The sequence below is a fragment of the Hevea brasiliensis genome, chromosome 16 (assembly GCF_030052815.1).
Source record: "Hevea brasiliensis isolate MT/VB/25A 57/8 chromosome 16, ASM3005281v1, whole genome shotgun sequence".
Classification (NCBI taxonomy): Eukaryota; Viridiplantae; Streptophyta; class Magnoliopsida; order Malpighiales; family Euphorbiaceae; genus Hevea; species Hevea brasiliensis.
Window position 1 is genome coordinate 55,755,028 of NC_079508.1, and position 22,174 is coordinate 55,777,201.

Below are 22,174 nucleotides of genomic sequence, written 5' to 3' on the forward strand. Positions count from 1 at the left end.
ATAAACGGCCAGGACCTTATTTTTATTGTAATTAGTCAATGGGAAATGACTGTACGCATCCTCTTTGGTTGCTCCAAATCAAGGGGGAAATTATTGCATGAAGTCAGTGTACAATGACGTAGTGCCCTAACCTGTAAGATTAAGACACAGGGGTAAAAACTGCTTTGAAAAAAAGAAAAACTAACTGTGTTTACAATCATCCATTAGAATTTTGAATAAAAAAATTAATTAGTTAATAATTGATATGTATTCATTTTATTGGTTTTTACACCACATCATATGCATGACATTGTAAGCCAGAATCATGCAATAATTTCTCAGTGAACGTGAACAGTGGTCACGCAATATCCTCGTTTGCTCGACTACCAAATAACCAAATACTCTCCTAATCCTTAACACTGCTCCAACGCCACACTCGCTCATTCGCCGCCTAACTCTTTTCATTTGGCCCACTGTATCTGTCAAAATATACTAAAGCTCCTAAAATACCTCCAATGGAACGCGACTACGCCAGTCCTTGCTACTCCCGAGATTTCGAAACCAAACCAAGAGATTAATTGGGATGGAGAGATTAAAAAAAATTAATAAATTTTAATAAAAATTTTTAAAATTGAGAGTTGAAATATTAAAAAATTATTTTTCAAAAAATAATAAATTTAAAAATACTGTTTAATTTTTATTTAAAAGTTTTTTTTTTTTTAAATCGTTGTCATTCATTCACACGGTAACTGCAGTTGGTACGTACTACGTAACAGTATAAGAAAAGCAAAGATTCCATTATTTTAGTCTAGCAGTGCCTTCTCTGGTAAAGGTTAGGTTCAGCGGACTGCGTCGTTTTCACTTCTAGTGTTTGCTTGATCGGAGTCTCCGGTTTCCACATACAACATTCCGACTAGGATTTTGAAATCGGGTTTACTAGAAAGGTATGCATTCCTGTGTTTATGTTTTATTTGTTCTTGGATGCCCTTGTATCTGTTTGGTTGGTTTAAAAAGGAGGAAAAGAAGCTTAGTTTTCTACTTTATTTCCTTCTATCATTGTTTGCGTGTTCAAACCTGCTTATGAGCTTTTCTGCTTTCGATGTGATGGTGATTATACTGGTCTTTGCTTACACCGTGAAGGAATGGAATTAAAATACTGGAGTGTCAACCGTTTTTCCCCCTATTCTGGGGTTTAATAATGCTAGTGTATGTTCTAGTTAACGTTTTAGTACCACTTTCCGGTGTGTTGCTTGCTGGGAGGATGAAGGTGTACTTTTAGTGGTTATGTGCTTGAGATATGTGTGCAATTTGTATGCAGTTCTGTTAACCAAATCAAGCACTTGGTTTAATGCTATTCAATTTTTCAGTGTTTTAAGGCCTTATAGTAAACACAAACCCATGTTTAGCCCTCTTGAAAAGGGGAGATTTGTTTACAATCGATTGATGGTACACTATTTTGACTATTACCTTACAGTGTCGTCTCATTTTAATTACTCAGATTCTGTAATTTTTTTGTTTTTCCATTGGGAGAAATTTCAGATTCAAATGGAGCCTAGAATTATCTGTTTGTGTTTATGTGTCGATGTTAAGGACCAAAAGTACTCTGCTCAGTCTTCTGACTTTGATTTTTGTATTTCAGGTTTGCAATGCCTCCTACTTCAGAACGAGAAAGAGATTCAAGTGACTTTAAATTGGAAGACTACAAATATAAGTACTATAAAGATTTGACGAGGGGAACCATCAAAATTAAAATTTCCAATTCAGCTTATAGATGCCCCTACTGTTTTGGAAAGAAGGGAGATTACCTTTTTGAGGAACTTCTCCAACATGCTTATCGTCTTGGTAGAGATTCTCAAAGGATAGATCTCAAAGAGAAAGCTTGGCACTTAGCTTTGGAGAAGTATATGAGCAGGCATATTAATGTGCATGCCGATCAAATTGAGTCTTCAAATGCACATAAACATGATAGGAAGAGTTCAGGGTATGTCAACAAAACTGAATCTGCCAATGTACATAAACGAGATAGGGATCACTTGGTTGTTTCTTCCACCTCACATGAACATGGTAAGGATCAGTTGCTTGTTTGGCCATGGATGGGAATTATTGCTAATATCCAAACTCAGTTTCAAGATGGCCGTCGTGTTGGGGAAAGTGGTGCAAAACTTAGAGATGAACTAACAAGAAAGGGGTTTGAACTAGTTAGGGTGCATCCTTTATGGAATCACTTGGGTCATTCAGGATTTGCTATTGTAGACTTTAAGAAAGACTGGGATGGCTTCAAGAATGCACTGATGTTTGACAAAGATTTTGAAGTTAATCATTGTGGGAGGAAGGAATATTTTAAGCTTCCACAAAATGATAGAGGAAATAAGTTGTATGGTTGGGTTGCATGTGACGATGACTATCACTCCAAAAGTATTATTGGTGATCATTTGAGAAGGAACGGGGATTTAAAAAGTGTTTCTGGTAAAGAAACTGAGGATCGAAGGAAAGATTCAAAACTTGTGACCAAGTTAACCAATACCTTGCAAATGAATCATGAGCGCCTTAAAGAAATGGAGGTCAAGTACAATGAAACCAGCATGTCTTTGAACAAACTAATGGAAGAAAAGGATGCTATCATCAGATATTATAATGAAGGTATGATCATATTTTCTATTTTCACGTTCAAGGCTGCAAATGAAGCCAAAAAGAAATCTTTTAAGTGGAGCTCACTTTGAATTATGCATTTTTCAAGCAACAGATTCTGCAGCAGCTTATTTTCCTCTTTCTTTTTTTGATGATTTAATATTGATTAGAAAAAAGAAAGATGCAGCAAGATGAACGTGATCATTTTAAGAAGATCTACTTGGAGCATGAGAAGGCTATGCTAGGATTGGAGGCTCAGAGAAAAGAACTGAAGTGGCGTGAGAAGCAGTTGCAACAACGTGAGTTTCAGAACGACGATGAGAGGAGGAAGCTTCATCATGAGAAGAAAAAGGTAACAGTTCGCTCATCTTAAGTCAAATTCCTGCTAGCAGCACTTATGCATAATAAATGAAGTTGATAGTTTATAACTTGGGCCACGTTTGGATATTTCAGAATTTCTTTATTTGTATTCATCAGATGAGCTATTAATTTCTACGCAATCATTGATGTTGATCCCATTACAGAAAATATTTGGCTTGTTTCATTATATAGTATAACTTTGGATGGGAAATAGAAAGCTAATTATGTTAATGTTCCTGCAAGTGTGAAGTCTTTGCTGTCTACTTCTTGGATATTTAAGTTGAGTTCGATAGTATGATCTGAAATTGATGACACTCATTGGATATGGCTAAAGTACCAGAAGCCATTGCACATATAACTTCCTATATTAGTTTTGAGTTCAATATTCCCATTTAATTTTGCCAAGAAAAGTACCATATGGGTTATATGCTAACAGAATGGTGTTTCACATTTGGAAGTAGTAACAGTTCATTTCAACACCTTGAAACATAATCATGTATATCTTTCAGGATGTGTTAATATCACCTTTTCCTTTTTTTTTTTTTGAAATTAATTCACCTTTTCTTTCTTTAAGAATGAAAGGGCAATCATGGAGCAGAAAAAGGCAGATGAAAACATGTTGAGATTGGCAGAAGAACAAAAGGTGCATTCTTTATTCATCTCCTTGAACCATAGTATGAAAAGAATGGTCAGATATGTACCATTTGAATGAATATTATAATTCTGTTTATGATCAATCATCAATGGCAGAGACAAAAAGAGAAACTCCATAAGAAAATCTTTGAGCTGGAAAAGATGCTTGACGCTAAGCAAGCATTGGAGTTGGAGATAGAGCGCTTGAAGGGTTCTTTAAAAATAAGGGAGCACATGGGAGAGGACAAGAAAAAGATGGACGCAATCAACGAAGAATTGAAGGAAAAAGAAGAAGAACTAGATGCGTTGGAAACACTTAATCAAACTCTTATTGTTAAGGAGCGCATGAATAATGATGAAGTGCAAGATGCTCGTAAGGAGCTAATAATTGTAAGTACCTACAACTATAGTCACTTTCAATACAAGTTTTCATTGAAACGAAATATGGAAGATTAATGGACTGCTTAAATTGAAAATCAATAGCTAAGTTGAATGGTGAAGTGTTATCATTATATGTTTGCTTTAGACAGCAAATCTTGCCATTGTGATAATGCCTGTGCCATGTGGTGTAATTCTAATTTCTATGCTTTATAGGGTTTAAGGGAAGATACCCGGGCTTTTATTCATGTCAAGAAAATGGGAGAGCTTGATGATGGACCTTTCCTTGCTGCAGCCAAGAGAAAATTTTCTGATGAAGCTGATGTGAAAGCAGCAAAGCTGTGTTCACAGTGGGATCACTATCTGCGAGATCCTAGCTGGCATCCATTTAAGATAACCACTGATAAGGAGGGACATAGTGAGGTATATGCTTATATGATCAAGCATTTTGCTTGACTAAATGAAATGGCATAATCGCCAAACAGCATATAAGAACGAAGAGATACTGCTGTCCTGCTTAACTTAGTAGAATTTCACATTCTCATCACTTTAAAATGTCAATAATTGCCGCTTCAAACTTGAAACTCAACTTTTAGTTTTCCTTTTCTTACCTGCTGCAGTTTGTTTTTATCCTGTAGCAAACACAGCTTGATTATGTGTCAAATGCAATGCATAGTTAAAAGTTGATATAGATGGAAATTGCTGGAATTTCTAGTTGCCTGTTTTCTCTATCATATCATTTCTATTCAATTGGTGTGTTAGGGGCATGCTGTTGTCCTTATCTTTGCCAAGGTATCCCAGTCTCTTTTGGACAATTTTTCTACAATTTTCTCACACCTTGCTTGTATTTCTTTCACTTTTGGCTCCAATTTTTTATTACCCTCCCCCATTATTCTCCCTTTTAGTCATCTTACTAATATTTGGATTTTTTTAAATCAATATGTACCTTATCAAATTATTTATCTTCAATCTTGCAGGAGATTATCAATGAAGATGATGAAAAATTGAAAGATCTGAAGAGCGAGTATGGTGATGAGGTTTATAATGCTGTGATAAAAGCCTTGAGAGAAATAAATGAATATAACCCCAGTGGAAGGTACATAGTACGGGAGATTTGGAATTTCAAGGAGAACAGAAAAGCATCACTAAAGGAGGGAGTAGCACATTTACTGAAACAATGGAAGCTGCATAAACGAAGGAAAACCTAAGGTATGCATTTGCTGTTTTATACATTGCACTTTTTTATTTTTTAATGTCTTGTTATTTTGAATGAATTAATTGCAATTGAATGATTCGGCATAACAAGTGGAGGATTAAGATCTCACAGAACGAGCTTTTTATGCATGTTGATGCTTGACCCATTCATATCATGCAGATCTGTTACATAATTTAGCTTGGAGGTGAATTTATATAGAAGTTACCCACTTAATCTAGCATGCATGACGTAGTATATACTGTTTATTCCACCCAAACATTTGCAAATGCACACAAATGTATTAACAGTAGTGCTTAACAGGAGGCATAATTTGGTTTTTCCTCTCACTTCGCATACATGCATGCACACATTTTATATCCAATTTTATTTCAATATTAATTAACGTAGTATAGTGTTCTTATCATGCATTGTGAATCTGGTACTTATGAGCTTTGGTGGTCGTTATAGCCTGAATGATTTGATTCTTTGATTGGTTTCTCATGTTAATTCAATGGTTGAAAAAACCTTGTCATGTTACCTTTTGACTACGTTGGTCATGGGATTAATTGTTTGTTTTTTTTGTTTTTTTGATAGATCATGTGTCGCTTTATTGTATATACAAATTGCATTTTCAGCATCATGCAACAAGAATCTTACACATTATTTGCATCCCAGTTGATCCACTAGGACAAAATAGTACATGCAACATGCTATGTTCCGCCAATAAAAGTATGAACACGGCGTACGCGACAGCTCAAATAGGAAGCAAGTCACAAAGCATCAGGACCAGCTCTAGTTAAGCTACATTATGATGGAAGATAAGATGAAATGCAGTTTCTTTAGGGAATTTGGTTATCGCGGTTTCTGGATTGATCAATTTAGAAATATTAGTTTGTATGCTTTAGATTGCTGATTATACACACTCTTCTCTTTTCCATTTTTCAACATGATGAGATTTTATAGGTGAAGTCACCAGTTAATGTTTTTATTGTTAAAAAAGGGGAAGCAGACACTAAAAAATGGTGAAAAGGATTAGGAGGGGACAAGTTGATGAAGGCATTATTAATTTTTAATGGTAGGTTCTGAACTTCTAGTTAGTTTAGAACTCACGAGGGTTTTGTTGAAATAATTGAAATTATGAATGTTGCTACTTTTACTACTCTAGAACATATTGTGCTAGTTGAGAGTATGCACTGACGAATGGAAAGGGCAGAAATCAAAGAGAATTGTGTCTTGGGGGAGGATTGAAAATTGCAAATAACATTTGATTACATTACATTTTGGCACGAATTGGCAAATCGATCTTTCTCATGACAAAGCCTGCATGAAGGTACGTTTCTGCTTGAACAGTGAATGTAGTCAAAAGTACCATTGAAGTGGTCAGTGATGAATTGTCAATGCAAGAAAAATTAAATTGCACAAGGTTTTGATGATTTGTACACTACTGCTTCACCATCAGTCGAGCTTGAACCAGTTCACACCGATGAGAATTGAGAATGAAGAAAAAATAAGAAATCCTTAAAAAAATAAAATTGCAGTCATTTTGTTCTCTCTTTCATTCTTGGGGTTGTGAATTGGTAAGTTTTTGATCTGCGTGGTTTTGGTGCTGTGAGCACAAAAACAAGTTTAGCTTATCAGATATTGGTCACTGTAAGTGGTGTACAAAGGAAGAAGAGAGGATAAATCTTATGATAAATATTTTTTTTTCTTATGCCTGCTACGTCAGTATGGTAGGTTGTAAAACTTCTAATCTCAAGAAGTTTTATGAGCACCAAATCAAAATTGAATTAAGTTTTATATTATAAACTGAATTTTATAGACATTCTAGTGTTCTAAATTCAGTAATGATAGGTGAATTTACCCCTAACTATTGATATATGACAATAAATTCATGATATATAAGCCACAGCTTCATAGCAAACAAGCCATAGATTGGCTTCTTTTTTTTTTTTTTTTTTCTGTTAAATAAAAAGAAAGCCATAAGCTGGCCCACCAAACTGTATTTCATTGGATTAGCCATCTCAAATTGAACGCTTGAGAGATATACCTTCAGTTTTTCTGACAATTTCATCAGATATCAACCCCTTCCTTGATTCCAACATGAAACAAGCATAGTAATACAACACAATCGTGTCATGTCAAAGGCACCAGCCCTTCTAACAATTCCAATTTATAAGATATGCAAGGAAGCCAAAATATTTCCGCCTAGATTTTGCTGATTTTATCAACCAAGTATATATCACATAGTTAAGAAGGATGCCAAAGAAAGTTTTATCTAAATACCACTCGTATTCATATATACTTGCTGCAATTTCTCCAGTTAAAATATTGTCTAAATTATTGAATATAGGCTGCTGAAGAAGCCATATATAGCATTTCAGTTTGTTTATTCCTCCCATCAGAATGGAATGGAAACTATAAATTGTGTATATTGGTGATAATTGATAGATTACATCTTTATTCCTCCCATCGGAAGAGGGATGGAAACTATAAATTTTGTATCTAGTGATAATTGATAGTTAATATCTCAACCTGCAAGCAAAAGTAATTTGTTAGTTTCAATATTTATCTCTCTTCCGTGAAAATCTAAAGTGAGCCTAATTCACGATGGACTATAGAGGCAACAAGTGGATTCACATATAGGTCCCACAAGTATTTATACCTATAGTTCATGATGAAGTATCCCCATGCAGAAATTTTAAACTCAATAGTTCATGAAGGCAACAAAGATAGGAGACGGATTTGCTCTACTTAGAATTATTCAATTAAAAATCAAATCTTACAATTCAATGCAATTCAAAACTCAAATGAATCCAATAAGGCATGTGAATTAAATTTGAGAAAAATCATTGGTCAATCTACAATTTGTAATTGGAATCTTATGATTTGATTCAATATTCTGATTTCCATGATTTAAATAATAAACTAGGGAAGTAACTTCCTTTTTTATTATTTTCTTTTTACATTCTTTTTTGCTCTGAGTCCCTGTATTTTGGAACTCACTAGCTGCTAGTACCGTAATTCTAGTGGTTTCCCAGGTATTTTGAAGATGACATAGGTGATAAAAATTTTGCTGTTACGTAGATACAGAGATGTTATCTCAAAGAAACAATAGTTCTATTTTAGAGATTGTGATTGTAAAAGTGAATAAAAGGAATATTACGTCTTTTTCTATATGGCTTGTGTGATACTTTATTTAGTATATGTAACATTACCAGGAATTGGACGCGTGTGGAAATGTCAAGGGACGGGGATTTCCTGTTCCTTACAAGAATCTACCCCAAATGGAACAGAGGCGAGGAGTATAACTTATTTTGTTGAATTATCTAACTCATGTTTATATTTTAATGGATAATGTATTAATATTTTGCTTAAATTTTAGAAAAAAAATATAAAAATTCAAATAAAGAAAAAAAGAGAAAAATATAAAATCACACAAGGAATGAGCAAGGTCCTGGGATGGGTAAATTTACCACTACTAACTAAGAAACATACTGCTGTGATGAATGCAGTTTTCATATCAGCAAGTTTGAAAGATTCATGTATGGGTTGTCCACTGATGTAGCGCAAGCAACTCAATGAAGACTATAATCCCACCTTTAGTGAGAGAGTTTAATGCTCCCAGTGATTGAAGAAACAGATTATTTTCTTAGGACATTGGCTTACCTTATCATAGGTCCATAGGAACTCTCAAACCATCATGTGCAAGCTGCACTGGTATTCCCTCCCTAGAAACAGGAAGTCACAAAAGAATATCAGTTGCTAAGTCTACAACCAAGATAAAAAGAAGAATGCAGACAAAATACAACAAAAAACCATGATCCTACTGACTATGCTGATATGATATTGTCTCAGAAAATGCATTTTATTCAACAGCCAAATCATTATGTGATTGAAAATGCATGTCATCATATATATATATATATATATAACACAGCTCCAAATTATTCCCAAGGGGCAAACACAAGCAATTATCAACAAATAAATATGCAACAATAACAGTGCTCCTAATTTATTTAACTAAGCATGGAATTATATTTTGTAAAATACCATGATCATCAAGAGTAAATTTTACACCTTTCAGACCATTCTGCTAGGAAGTCATTGTCCTTATAATGATCAAACTCATGATTCATTCCAATTAAAAGAGCTTGCTTTGGACATAACCTCTTCACAGCTTCAAGGGCCTGCAGGTAGGAGCATAAGTGGCAGTAGAAGCATTTAAAATATTCTAAATATCAAATGATAAATTGGAAAGGAAAAGAAAAAACCTGAGGTAAGCAGAAGTGAACATTATGAGATCCATTCTGAAGAAAGGACGCAAGCAGAAGATCAATGATATAAATTACTGGAAAAATCAGAAAATACATAGCAGAATGGCAACATGAATTTGGCTAAACACATGTTATGAATAGCAGAGCAGGAAAATACAATCAAGGAGGCTTCTTAGAAATATGAAGGATCTATGCATTACACAATTTGGTGAAAGATTACCACACCCATAACTGTCATAAAATTCAAGTAAATCATCTTTAAGCTCTATTTAATCTCCAATAATTTCTAATGAAAACTACATTAACCACCCTCACTTGCATGACTAGAAAAAGGTGCACAAAATTTGTTCATTACATGAACGTCAAATGGATTATTTTGCATCAAAGTGACTATCATCCTAGGCTTTATATTGATTTGATTGATTTAATACAGTCCACTTTAGCCTTTTATTCAGTCAGCCATACAAAGTTCATAGATTGGATAGGATTGCAAAACTACTTCTATTGATTAAACTGAAACATGGAGACCGAACAGAAATTTAGAGCTAACTTAGGAAATGATAAATGTAGTTATGATATTTATTTATATGCTTTGTAGTAAACAGTCTACTTTACTAAAGAACGCATATTTGTGCTCATATCTGCACAAATGTCCATAGACACTCATTTTCTGGCTAAGTAAGAATGCTTGCAGAAGGATCAGTTGGCACTCAGCACATGAGATTTTTCGTTGGACATCTAAACATTAACAATTTTTACAATTTCTAACACCATATGATCAAGCAAACACAACAAACATAATTTTTATGACTGACCCTGCGCAAGGAGTCCAAGATAAGAAGATCCAACTGCCCAGCCCCTGATTTTGAAATTACTGCAAAAACCAAGACTCAGATTTAAAAAAAAAAAAAAAAAAAACTGTGAACAATGTGATAGAAAAGCAGAAAACTATACTCCCTTTAACATATCCTTAAAAAAGAAAAAAGCAAATATTTCTCCACCAGTAAGATAACTCAATCTCCAGTCTTTCATAGTTTTGAGGAGAGTCATAACTTTTGCACAGGGTGCAAAATCTGCATAAAAATTTACCATCACGAACTGGATGAACAAATAATACTCACCATATTCCGTGCCTGCAGGAAAACGTGAAACATCAGATATATAAGCTACTTGGCTTTTTTCACCAAAGAGAAATCCCAAGCAAATATAGTCTTCTCCATGCATTACCTGCACTAGAAAGCATATGTAAGAAACAAGGATGTTTATTATAGTGTCTTTTTGTGCATGTGTATTTGAAGAGAGTTTAAAAGCAGTAACTGGCAAGGGGAAAAATTGTAGGCCTGATGCAACAAATGGGCTTTGCCAATCTTCTGCAATTATCTTCCAATCCAGCTGTGCTACCCGCCTTATTTCCTGCCCTTCCCTTAATTTTTTCTTTATCAAGTAGGGAAATTTCAAAGCAATGCTGTTTCCAAGGTAAAACATAAACGAACATCAAAACAACAGTACAAGGTAGATTGCAGTAGATACAGCAAAAAGTAACAACACTTGCTTAAGTTCTATTGTCAGGAAGTCTACTTATGACATCACTTTGTTGTTCTGTGACTGATAAACCAGCTGAATTTGGCTATGTTTTAATAATTTAGGAATAAATCTAGTCCCAAATTATACAATAACTCATCCACATTGACTCAAAATAATTAAAAAGAAAAGGTAGAACCAGGCACCCATGGGACTTTGAACATTTCATTGCAAAATTTTCCTAAATATATAGTTGCATAATTCATCACAAAGCACCATTAACAGACAAAAGCATCACATGCCCATAATTATTACCCTAACAAGTATGACAAAGAGAATGTATAAATGATGATCAATTAACTTGTTGAAAGCTGTAAGCATGCAGCTGAGAAGGAATACCAAACATACCTATCCATCGCAGTCTGGCTTAGGAAAACAGGGGTTGCATCAATATCATTTTTTGGACTAAATCGTTGGACAGCACGTATGTCATCAAGTCCAAGAACTGCATCAGCATGTTCATGAGTCAAAATAATCTGCGGTTCATACAAAATTAGTCCTAGGACTTGTCCATGGTTCAAAAAGTATTATAACAAACAATAGTAACTGCCAGCTATTGACTTATGGCTCATATTTGTTAAGAGTAAAATTTATTGTTCACTAAAGGATCCTAGTAAATAGGAGGAGGAGGAGCAGCACGCTGGGTGTTGGTAGTCTTGTAAGTTTTTTCTTATTGGGGTGATTATGTAAATATTATTTGTATAAGAAATCCTGGGTTATAAGGATTAGGTCAATATAAATAATGTTATAATGTTCTCCCTGAAAATGCAGGCAGTTGTCCGTGGATATAAGCACATTTGCTGAACCACAAGAAGTTCTTATGTTCGCTTTTCTCTATCTATTTGTTAATCTGCATGTGTGTGTTCAAGGATATGTTTTCCTAACAACAGAAGCCTTAAGGAAATAGCTTCATGTGACATTTAAAAGGAAGAAAAAGAACTACTGCTCCACCTAAAGTCATGAATCATGCAGACAAAGGAAGAAAAAGAACTACTGCTCCACCTAAAGTCATGAATCATGCAGACAGGGCAAAATATTACCTGCATTTTAATTCAGAAAAGGGACCTAAAATGTTTTGTCAGAGTGGTCAGTAGTTTTTTATTTTATTTTATTTTATTTTATTTTTATGTTCCTTCCCATTCTACCATTCTTTTTATGAGATTACCACAGATTCTTAAATAAAAAAATTTAAAAAAAGAGAGAGAGAGACAGAGACTTTAAATCAACTAAATGAACTTTAAAACTGACTAGTTGGACTTGAGCATCTGATATCCTGCTTCATCAAAGACAAAATTATATGATGAAACCAATATCCCGGTTTTATCTTGTTTCTCAATTTGAACTTGTCCACTCATTATAATACTAACAAAAAGCTTTTCCATTCATAAAATGGGACCTAACACAGTTAAAATCTCTTCAAAATCAATCCAAGCTCATATGCAAACTTGTCGAGGCTACTTTATCCACCAATATGAGAAAATACCTTCAGCCAAGTAGCAGAGAGTTTCGGTCAGCGAATTAATCACCAAATGTGAGAAAGATTACTTACAGAATCCACTCGAGGAATCTTGTGGAAAGTAAACCACCTAAGTACTTGCTCCCTAAATGTCTTCCCAACATCAATCAGTATATAACTGTGTTTCTCATCACTCCGGCAATAATCTATAAGCAGAGATGTATTGCACCTGTACAATCAAAATAATGTTATAAAGCAAAAAAAAAAGAAAGAAAGAAACAAAAGCACGTGCACACACATATATTTTTTATTCCTCAATTCACTCAGCAACCAAAAATAGCACAATGAGAAAAATCCCAATGACAAATATCATGAATTTTGGCACTTTTATAATGAAAAAATTACTATTTAGTTTTTTTTATTTTAAGGAAATTAATTACTTAATTTATTATGAAAAATACATTAACTAATCCCTGTATTTTTATTCCATCAAGTTTAAATCAAATTTTTTAGTCAATATAAGAAAATAGATATAAAAAATACAATGACTTTAGCTAGTGTTACAATTGCATCACTAATAGTTTTCACTAAATAGAGTTATTTTTCTTTGCAGATGGATATTTAAGTATTTTAACGATCATTTCTCTCCGTTTCTCTGTACTTACGCCAATATACAGAGAAACTTCTCCTTTCCCTTCCTCTCTCTTCAACTCTAAATTCTATTTGATGTCCCAAAAAGGGAATTTAAAGCTTTTCTCTACAATCCATTTCCCTTAATCTAAATAAAGGGTGATAGTTTTCACAAAATAAAGAGTTATAGGTCCACACTCTATCAAGAAGAAGCGGCATGAACTCCCAATCTTAGCCTACATAATCAAAATTGGGAATCCTATTTCACGGATTCAATGCCACATCAACTCTGATCAATGTCACTAATTAAAAATTTATGACTCGAATGGATAAATTTACAAGAAATGGACCAAAATTCAGGATCATTAAAATAGAGAAGAGAACCTATAGTTGGGGTTTTGCTCAGGTGGGATAGAGAGGGCCATGGAGCAAACATGGCAAGGAGGATCCGACGGCTGAATCAGGCACAATGCAGATGGGACGGAGTTGGAGCAGCCGGTGCCGAGAAAGATCAGAGCTGATCTAACACCATCATTATTAGCACCATTCAATGGAGATTCCATTTCAGTTGAGTCAGTGTGAAATGGAGAAACTGAGAGACTCAAGCGCGTAAAGAGAACGTAGAGATCGAATATATCGGGAAGGACATGCCCGCCAAAGTTTTCTTTTGGCGGCTTTTTTTTTCTTTTTCTTTTTCTTACGTGGCAGCAACTCCATAGTACTGAACAACGTTTTCATGTCGGGACTCGGGTCCAGTCTTTGAACCAGAAAGGGCGTTGAATTAGGTTTAAGGTTCACTTGGCGCATCGAGGTCCAACTCTATTAAACCGGTATTTAATTAAATAAACATTGAAAATAAAAAATTTTATGCCAAAAATATCAAAAAAAAAAAAAATGAATTTTAGTACTTAGTGAAATCAATGATAATAACAAATAATGTGTAAATCGAATCTAATGATTTATTGATTTATGTTAACATTAAAAATTAAAAAAATAGTAATAATAATAATTAAAGAAAAGGATATCATTTCTCCTCTCTTTCTTTTTACGCAGGATCTCTCTCCCTCCCTCCCTTTCTTTTTATTGACTTATTTTCTTATAAGTAAAATTAAAAAAATAATAATAATAAGGAAAAGGATAATTGTTTGCTGAAGCGATACCGTGAAGTTCATCGAGTTGAAGATGCCATGGAGCTGATTGCTGAAATGACCTTCAAAGGATGCTCCCCAGATAAAGTTACTATACTGTGATGGGTAATCATCAACTTCGTACCGATATCTCAAGTGTAAATGAATTTGGGTATGCACTATCCTGAGCCTAGCTTGTTTCCTTGTCTAGAATGACAGCTCAGAATTCTGCATGGTCCAGAAGCTAACAAGTCTGGAGACAGAACTTAACCATGCCTATGCTGTATGTGCACTGGGATTTGAGAATCTTGCGATAAAGATTTGAACTTGGGAAAAAAAAGGTGCAGAGAGAATTGGCACTGGATATTTTTTGTGGTATTAGACGATAGAGACCCAAAAAAAAATGGCATTGCTACGAGCAGAAAATCTTTGACAGATGGGATTTCAGAAATATTCAAGATTAATCTCAATCTGCTGCAACTTGGCCATCATGCATTGTTGTTTAAGCACTTTGTGCTATGTCATATTATGATGACATTCTGTATTAATCGTTGTGTATGGCTATTTATAATCTTCTGTTTGTAATCATATATCAAACTGTTCATGGAGGAAGAAGCAGTTTAGCTAAAAAGCCCTCCAATATGGATATAATAACAAAATCACCTCCTCAATTTCACTATTCACAAAGGGTCAGGTATTATTATAAATATATAGATTTTGAATAAATAACATTTGTTCAGAATTTTGGTTTATTTGTAGACTTCTTACTGGTATGATATTTAATTAACTTTTAATTAATATATATATATATAAAATTGTTAATAATATACTGGTTGAAATATTGTTTTATTAATTGAACCATACTCAATCCCTCCCATGAATCATTAATGGGTCAAGTTTAATAACACCAAAGAAAAAAAATATATGGGGCAAAACCGGAAGAAGATTACACACAATAATATATTTTATGGGAATCGATGAAATCCACAATAGATCCCAAACAAAAGCAAAAATACAAAGTGCTTCCCATTATATTAATATCTGGGAATCCTATCTTTCAGATGTAATCCTGCTCAGTAGGCTCATGTTGTATTAGGTGCTTTGCCCACTTTATCTAACAGCCTAATCTCTATCTTCATACAAAAAAAAAAAAAAAGGAGACAGCTCTTCTATCCCAATGACCCTTGTATTTCTTTCCATCCAATGTAATCAAAGAATGCAAGAATTTAACTCTGTTCTTATTAATGCATACAAGCATCCAACCACATACGTACTAAATCAGAAAAGAAAAGAAAAAGCGTATTCTGAAAGACAACAAATAGTAAAAAAAAAAAAAAATGGTTTGCATAAGCACATCTTATATGTGAAGTTGATGGTAGAAATGATTATGCGACTTTGTTTGACTGAATGATCATAATTGATTAAGCAGCTCAATTATTTGCAACCCACATTCCCAGAGACTATGGGGAGGGTTGATAGTGTCACAGAGGTAACTCAATCCCACATCGGCCAAGTATAAGAAAGTGACTGGGCTAATATGAAGGGGGTGGCCTTGCTTGGGTAGATGCATTTTGGGTTGGGCAGAGGCTCGGCACAGGAACAAAACCGTGCGGGCCGAGGCCCAAAGCGGACAATATCTACCCACTTGAGGCCCCCGTGACATTTGGTATCAGAGCCGACCCATCTTGGTTGACTCACGCCAAGCGCACAGAGGTGTAGGCAAGCTGGCCGGACTGCAACGAGGTCGTTGCAGGATCGGGTGGGGGAGATGTTACAGAGATGACTCAATCTCACATCGGCCAAGTATAAGAGAGTGACTGGACTAATATGAAGGGGGTGGCTTTACTTGGGTAGATGCGTTTTAGGTTGGGCAGAGGCTTGGCCCAGGAACAAAACCGTGCAGGCCGAGGCTCAAAGCGGACAATATCTACCCACGTGAGGCCCCGTGACAGATAGCACCTACTGCAGTAATTTCCAATACCAGTGGTACAAATGAGAGCAAAAAAAAAAAAACCATTCCTCTGGCCGGTCGATGTTGATCAGAAACAGAATGGGGATACTTTTACATGTGAGTAATTCAGAATAATATAAATAGTATGTACTAACAACAGAATGGGGATACTTTTAGCATTAATAAGCAAGGACAATGAAATCACCTTGAAGAAAGCAAAGACGCTTTAAGTTTCATTTATTTAAAGAAAAAAATTGTTATTTTTCTAATTTTCAAAAAACTAAATCAATAAAAGATAAATCTTTTCTCCCACAATCAACTTGTAAATGATATCAATAGCTAATATTTGGCTATTGATTTTGATCAATTCTACCAAGCAAGCAAATAATTAAATTTTACAATAACAAGTTTACCAAAATTATTTCATTTGCCTTGTCAAATTTTAAGCGTAAGCGATGATTTCACTGTAATCTTCTACTAATTCCTATAATGACCAATCCCTCACCACCACCCTATTAAGGAATATATGCAATTAAATAAATTCGAGTCCAATGATTAAAAAAGAAGGCACTAATCAAATATATATATATATATATATATATATATATATATATATATATATTTTTTTTTTTTTTTTCCTTAAATTCAAAACAGCAAAATTCAATTAAAACACAATTCATTCATGACAGAAAGATACAAACAGCTTAGCAAGTCCAAACCGTTCTTGTCTTGAACCATTTTGCTCATTCTCTACGTCACCTCCTCTCTTCCCCAGCTGTACATCCCACCCTTCTTCCTTCCTCTGGCCGCCCTATAATTAAATTTCTCTCCCTCTGTCTTCTTCTTCTTCTTCTTCTTCTTCTTACTTCTTTACCTCGGAGCATCAGAAACAAAAGGAAACAATTATCACCGTCTCCGCCAGTAAACCTGACCTGCATTTTTCATTCAAGTTTCAACCATATCATAGCGTCAAAAGGTTTGAATTTTGAACCGTCTTCAACTATAGCCATCCCCGTTTGACAAAACCTTTCCCATAAAATACACCACATCATCTCTGTACCTGCACATCCAATCTTTCTCTATCCACCAGAAAGCCACCACCCACAGCCCAAAATCACAATGCTTCCCTTCTTATTCTTCATTCCCTCTCTATCCACAGCACTTCCATACATAGTTTCATTTGTTCTTTTCCTTCTTTTTTTTGAGCAGATCTCTTACCTGATAAAGAAACGCCAAGCTCCTGGCCCGTCTCTTGTATTTCCATTTCTTGGCAACGCAATCTCCTTGGTTAGAGAACCCGCCAAATTCTGGGACGCTCAGTCTGCTCTCTCTTCTGGGTTTGGTTTCTCTGTTAACTATATCATCGGGAGGTTCATTGTCTTCATTCAGGACACCGAGCTCTCCCATCATGTTTTTGCAAATGTGAGACCCGACGCTTTCATGCTTGTTGGTCACCCTTTCGGTAAGAAGCTATTTGGAGAGCATAATTTGATTTATATGTTCGGCCAGGATCACAAGGATCTTCGCCATCGGATTGCCCCCAATTTCACTCCAAGGGCTCTCTCCACCTACTCCGAGCTCCAGCAGATGATCATTCTCAAGCATTTGAAGAAATGGGAGACAATGGCTAAGGAGAACCCCAATGAACCCATCTCCCTGCGTCTGTTGGCTCGAGACATGAACCTTGAGACTTCGCAGACTGTAATGGCTGGCCCCTACTTGACCCCTGAAGCTCGAGAGAAGTTCAAGTTTGATTATAATTTATTCAATGTTGGCACCATGAAGCTCCCTATTGACCTCCCCGGATTCGCCTTTCGAAACGCCAGGCTCGCCGTTGACCGTCTCGCCCAAACTCTAGCCGGATGCACTGCACAGAGCAAAACTAGAATGGCGAACAACGAGGAGCCGACTTGCTTAGTGGATTTCTGGATGCAAGAAACGGTCAGGGAAATCTCCACCGCGAAAGAAGCCGGCGCACCTACACCGCCTTATACCAGCGATGCCGAGATCGGTGGCTACCTGTTCGATTTCCTCTTCGCTGCTCAGGATGCTTCCACTTCTTCGCTTTTATGGGCAGTGGCCTTGCTGGACTCCCATCCCGATGTCTTATCTAGAGTTCGAGAAGAAGTTACTAGCATCTGGTCGCCGGAGTCGAATAATCTGATCACTGCAGAGCAGGTCAGGGCGATGAAGTATACACAGACAGTGGCGCGTGAGGTTATAAGGTACAGAACGCCAGCTACATTGGTACCACATGTCGCCGTGAAGGACTTCCCTTTGACGGAGTCATACACAATTCCCAAAGGGACAATAGTGTTTCCGTCGGTTTACGAGAGCTCGTTCCAAGGTTTCATCGAAGCAGAACAGTTCGACCCGGACCGGTTCTCTGAGGTCCGGCGGGAAGATCAATTGTTCAAGAGGAACTTCCTGGCATTTGGCGCGGGAGCCCACCAGTGTGTGGGCCAGAGGTACGCTCTGAATCATCTGGTGCTATTCATCGCCATGTTCTCTACATTACTTGATTTCAAGCGCCACCGAACGGACGGGTGCGATGATATTGTTTACAATCCAACAATTAGTCCAAAGGACGGATGCACAGTATTCCTCTCTAGACGTTGCACACAATTTCCCAACTTCTGAACGGAATGACGAAAATGCCAAGGGGAGATATGTGGTCTGGTCAAACAATGGTGGGTTTTATCCTTTTTTGGTTATAAATGTTATTAATTTGTACCTTCTTTTAGTGTGTGAATGTGTATAGATGTGATTGAGGATTAGGATTCTTTTGATTAATGGCATGCGGGAACATTGATTGGTGGGAAAATTAGGGTTTTGGTCTGAGTGGGAATCGAAATAAATCAGTGTGCTGTGGATTGGGTTATATTAAAAACATATTTGTCTTTTTGGTCAATTTGTGTGTTAAAAAATATTAAATTTGGTGAGATTGGATAGTCTGCTAGTCGGCAACTGTCTTCACCTTTGGCTGTCTGTCACACCAATAGAAGTTGACAATACTTTGTTCCGCGTTCTCTGAGACAGTAATAATCCGTAGGAGGATGATTAAACATTTTGAAAATTGTCTTTTTTCGTATAAAGGATTCTATCAAAAGACGTCTTTCCCATACATTGTTTGACCCGAAACTTCTTTTATTATTTTTTAAAATTGAATATATATGCTGAATATTAAATTTTCAATATTTGACCCTAACCAGTAAGTTTTGAATTGTGTAACACGTAATTATAATTATCCATTTTGAATATTATCAATGGTATAAAACCAAACAACAGTATAAGGCAGTTACCTTTTATTATATAATTTTATTTGGATCTCATTATGTACCTAATAATAAAAATTAAAAATGGTCCTTACATTTTAAGCTTTTACATAACAATCTTTCTTAATTTAATTATTGCCTAAATATATCAAATTGCTTTTTACATATATATATAATTTTTAAGTTCAAAAATTAATATTTATTTCTCATTAATTATAGCTTTATATATCTAATCAAGTTAATCATATCATTAAATATTAAAAGTTCATTGCATAGTAATACTATTTATGGTTTTTAATATTTAAAATTTTAATTATTACATTCTTTTCTTTTTAGGATTTTTTTTCTTTTTTTTTCCATATTTTGATTGGAATTTTTTTTTTTAAGTTTGGAAATTATGGCAAAGAAAATTTTAAAATTTGACTCTTTCTTTGTTTATTATTTTATTTTTCTTCTTTTTATGAATTTTGAATTTTTCTGTATATTGTAAATGGATCAATTAAGATATTTTTTAAGTTTAAAAATTATATTTATTTATCATCCATATCATTAAAAATTGAATATTACTATTTTCCTATTTTATGCCTTAATTTAAACTTTTTAATAATTCCATTTTTTTAAAGTAAGTTTTGGGTTTTTTCCTTTTCTTATTTTTCTATATGTTGCTTGGATAAATTAAGATATTTTGTAATTTAAAATTAATATTTATTTATAATTAATTATGATTTTGAAAATCTAATTATATTATTAAATAATTGAAAGTTCAATTTTTTATTACTATTTTTCATAAAATTTTACTTTTTTATATTATGGTTTTTAATATTCTAATTATTGTATTATTCCCATTATTGCATTGCACTACAAAAACATTTCACACTCCATGTGCTACTTAAAAATTTTATAGAAATAGGAAAGAGATAAAAAAAAAAAAGCAAAAATAATTCAAATACTTTTAAGATGAATACATACGTAATATGAGATTCAATTATTTGTAATACTATCAAATAAATTCAGATTTCATATAACAATTTTTTAAGAGACATACGATAAATTTTTTAACAACAAATAAATATTTTCCAGTTTAAAATTAATATATGTTTATCATTAATTATGATTTTGAAAATTTATTCATGTTAATCATATCATTAAATATTGTATATTAATGCTATTTTTCCATTTTATGGTATTTAATATTGAAATTTTTAATTTTTACATTTTTTCTGTTTTAGCATTTTTTTTCTTTATTTTAATTGAATAAATTAATTTTTGTTTAAGTTTAGAAACTACAGCAAAGAAACATTTTAAAATTTGACTCTCTATTTTTAGCATTTTTTTTTAATCTTCTTTTATGAAGTTTTGAATTTTTTTTCTTTATTTTTCAATATTTTGTTTGGACCAATTAAGATTTTCTTTTTTAAGTTTAAAAATTAAGTGTATTTATCATTAATTATAACTTTTGAAATTTAATTATATAAACCTTGTCATTAGAAATAATTATAAGTTAATTTTATATTATTAATTTTCTATTTTAAAATTTTTAAATTTTATTTTTTTATAATTGCATTATGTTTTCTCTTTTAGAAATTTTATTTATTTTTCTATATTTTATTGGATAAATTAGGATATATTGTGACACTCCTTACCCGTTTACAGTATATCCGAGTAAGATATGTAACACAGTGTACTGGAACACTCTATTTTATCTCAATCATTTTTATTCTTCCTTAATTTATTTTTATCATAGTTTTGAATATAATTTGTGAAATATAATTCATTTATGTCATTTATTGAAATTATAATTTATTTGAGGTTCCGAAAATTTTATAGAAAATCCGGCAGAGTACCAGCTAAAAATGGAGAAAACAGTTCTTCGGAACCTGTGAAAAACACTTCCAATAATCATTTCCAATCATTCTCAAACTCCAATAATCATCAAAATCTCAATATTTTCAACAACATTTCCATTTCTCAATCATTCATTTCTCATGGTATTCATATATAAGCAATAAATAAATACTCAATTTTCCAATCATAAACACAATTTTCACTATTTACATTAACATCAAAATACATTACATAAGTCTCAATTACACAAGAGAAAATAAAAGGTAGTTACAAAATACCAAAATGAAATCTAGTGTCCTACCAATGCACTGAAGATGGTGAGGTGACACGGACACTATGCAGAGCTGTAGGAGGTCTCACCCAATCTGTGGTCTACTGGACTCTCGGTCAGTATCTTCAGAACCTACGCGTGGCAAAAGCAACGCGCTAAGCAATAATGCTTAGTGGTGCCAATAATAAAATAAAAAGAAATAACATGAAGTAAATATGCAGTGCATGTTTTGATGTCTTATGCAGATAATTTTTTTTTTATCATTATTGGTAATCTTATTTATTATGTACTTGTTCTATTCATTATTTCATTAAATTTGTTCACTTTCATTTTTGGGTGTCCAAGTAACCTATACTGCATGACTGGACTAGATAAACGGGTAAACTGGCACCGGGTTTCTAGTACATCGGGCCGTCACACCATCGGTCACATATGCATCTCCCGGTGTGCAACAGAATAGCTAATAAGCTGTAATAATAATAGGCACAAGGCCAAATATCAACACAATGTCAGAATGGCTAAAAGCCATGAAATCACAGAATGGCATAATGCCATGTGCAGTATAGCTAACTGAACCCTATTGGCATGCCA

General features: G+C 34.1%; 3 protein-coding genes across 5 annotated transcripts; 2 read left to right on the forward strand and 1 right to left on the reverse strand.

Annotated features, from left to right (window-relative positions):
• Positions 1-765: 765 nt before the first annotated feature.
• LOC110645107 (factor of DNA methylation 4) lies at positions 766-6,340 on the forward strand. Of its 2 annotated transcripts, none has more exons than XM_021798148.2 (8): positions 766-923; positions 1,619-2,619; positions 2,778-2,959; positions 3,542-3,610; positions 3,718-3,990; positions 4,195-4,401; positions 4,956-5,187; positions 5,768-6,340. In XM_021798148.2, exons 2-7 carry the CDS (start codon positions 1,626-1,628, stop codon positions 5,184-5,186), a joined length of 1,956 nt encoding a protein of 651 aa, XP_021653840.2. In that variant the 5' UTR covers positions 766-923; positions 1,619-1,625; the 3' UTR covers position 5,187; positions 5,768-6,340. The 2 variants fall into 2 exon arrangements, with proteins under 2 accessions (XP_021653840.2, XP_021653839.2); XM_021798147.2 differs by having other exon boundaries at positions 5,849-6,340.
• A 1,090-nt stretch (positions 6,341-7,430) lies between these two features.
• Positions 7,431-13,875, reverse strand: LOC110645108 (putative hydrolase C777.06c). Of its 2 annotated transcripts, XM_058137657.1 has the most exons (10): positions 13,499-13,872; positions 12,578-12,713; positions 11,377-11,504; positions 10,765-10,912; positions 10,569-10,674; positions 10,263-10,321; positions 9,445-9,480; positions 9,251-9,360; positions 8,840-8,901; positions 7,431-7,705 (listed from the first exon to the last, which is right to left on the reverse strand). In XM_058137657.1, exons 1-9 carry the CDS (start codon positions 13,675-13,677, stop codon positions 8,844-8,846), a joined length of 960 nt encoding a protein of 319 aa, XP_057993640.1. In that variant the 5' UTR covers positions 13,678-13,872; the 3' UTR covers positions 7,431-7,705; positions 8,840-8,843. The 2 variants fall into 2 exon arrangements, with proteins under 2 accessions (XP_057993640.1, XP_057993639.1); XM_058137656.1 differs by having other exon boundaries at positions 10,569-10,912; positions 13,499-13,875.
• A 2,958-nt stretch (positions 13,876-16,833) lies between these two features.
• Positions 16,834-19,259, forward strand: LOC110645097 (cytochrome P450 710A1-like). The gene has a single exon (XM_021798132.2). The coding sequence runs from the start codon at positions 17,312-17,314 to the stop codon at positions 18,830-18,832; it is 1,521 nt and encodes a 506-aa protein (XP_021653824.2). The 5' UTR covers positions 16,834-17,311; the 3' UTR covers positions 18,833-19,259.
• The last annotated feature ends 2,915 nt before the right edge of the window (positions 19,260-22,174 follow it).

Excerpts from the sequence above, each read along its gene's own strand:
- LOC110645097 (XM_021798132.2), top strand. The coding sequence starts at position 17,312 with ATGCTTCCCTTCTTATTCTTCATTCCCTCTCTATCCACAGCACTTCCA.
- LOC110645107 (XM_021798148.2), top strand. The coding sequence starts at position 1,626 with ATGCCTCCTACTTCAGAACGAGAAAGAGATTCAAGTGACTTTAAATTG. Across the intron at positions 2,960-3,541 it reads TTCATCATGAGAAGAAAAAG|AATGAAAGGGCAATCATGGA; the intron begins GTAACAGTTCGC and ends TCTTTCTTTAAG. Across the intron at positions 4,402-4,955 it reads ATAAGGAGGGACATAGTGAG|GAGATTATCAATGAAGATGA; the intron begins GTATATGCTTAT and ends TCAATCTTGCAG.
- LOC110645108 (XM_058137656.1), bottom strand. The coding sequence starts at position 13,677 with ATGGAATCTCCATTGAATGGTGCTAATAATGATGGTGTTAGATCAGCT. Across the intron at positions 9,481-10,262 it reads TCTTGGACTCCTTGCGCAGG|AATGGATCTCATAATGTTCA; the intron begins GTCAGTCATAAA and ends TCCTTTCTTCAG. Across the intron at positions 9,361-9,444 it reads TTCACTTCTGCTTACCTCAG|GCCCTTGAAGCTGTGAAGAG; the intron begins GTTTTTTCTTTT and ends TCCTACCTGCAG.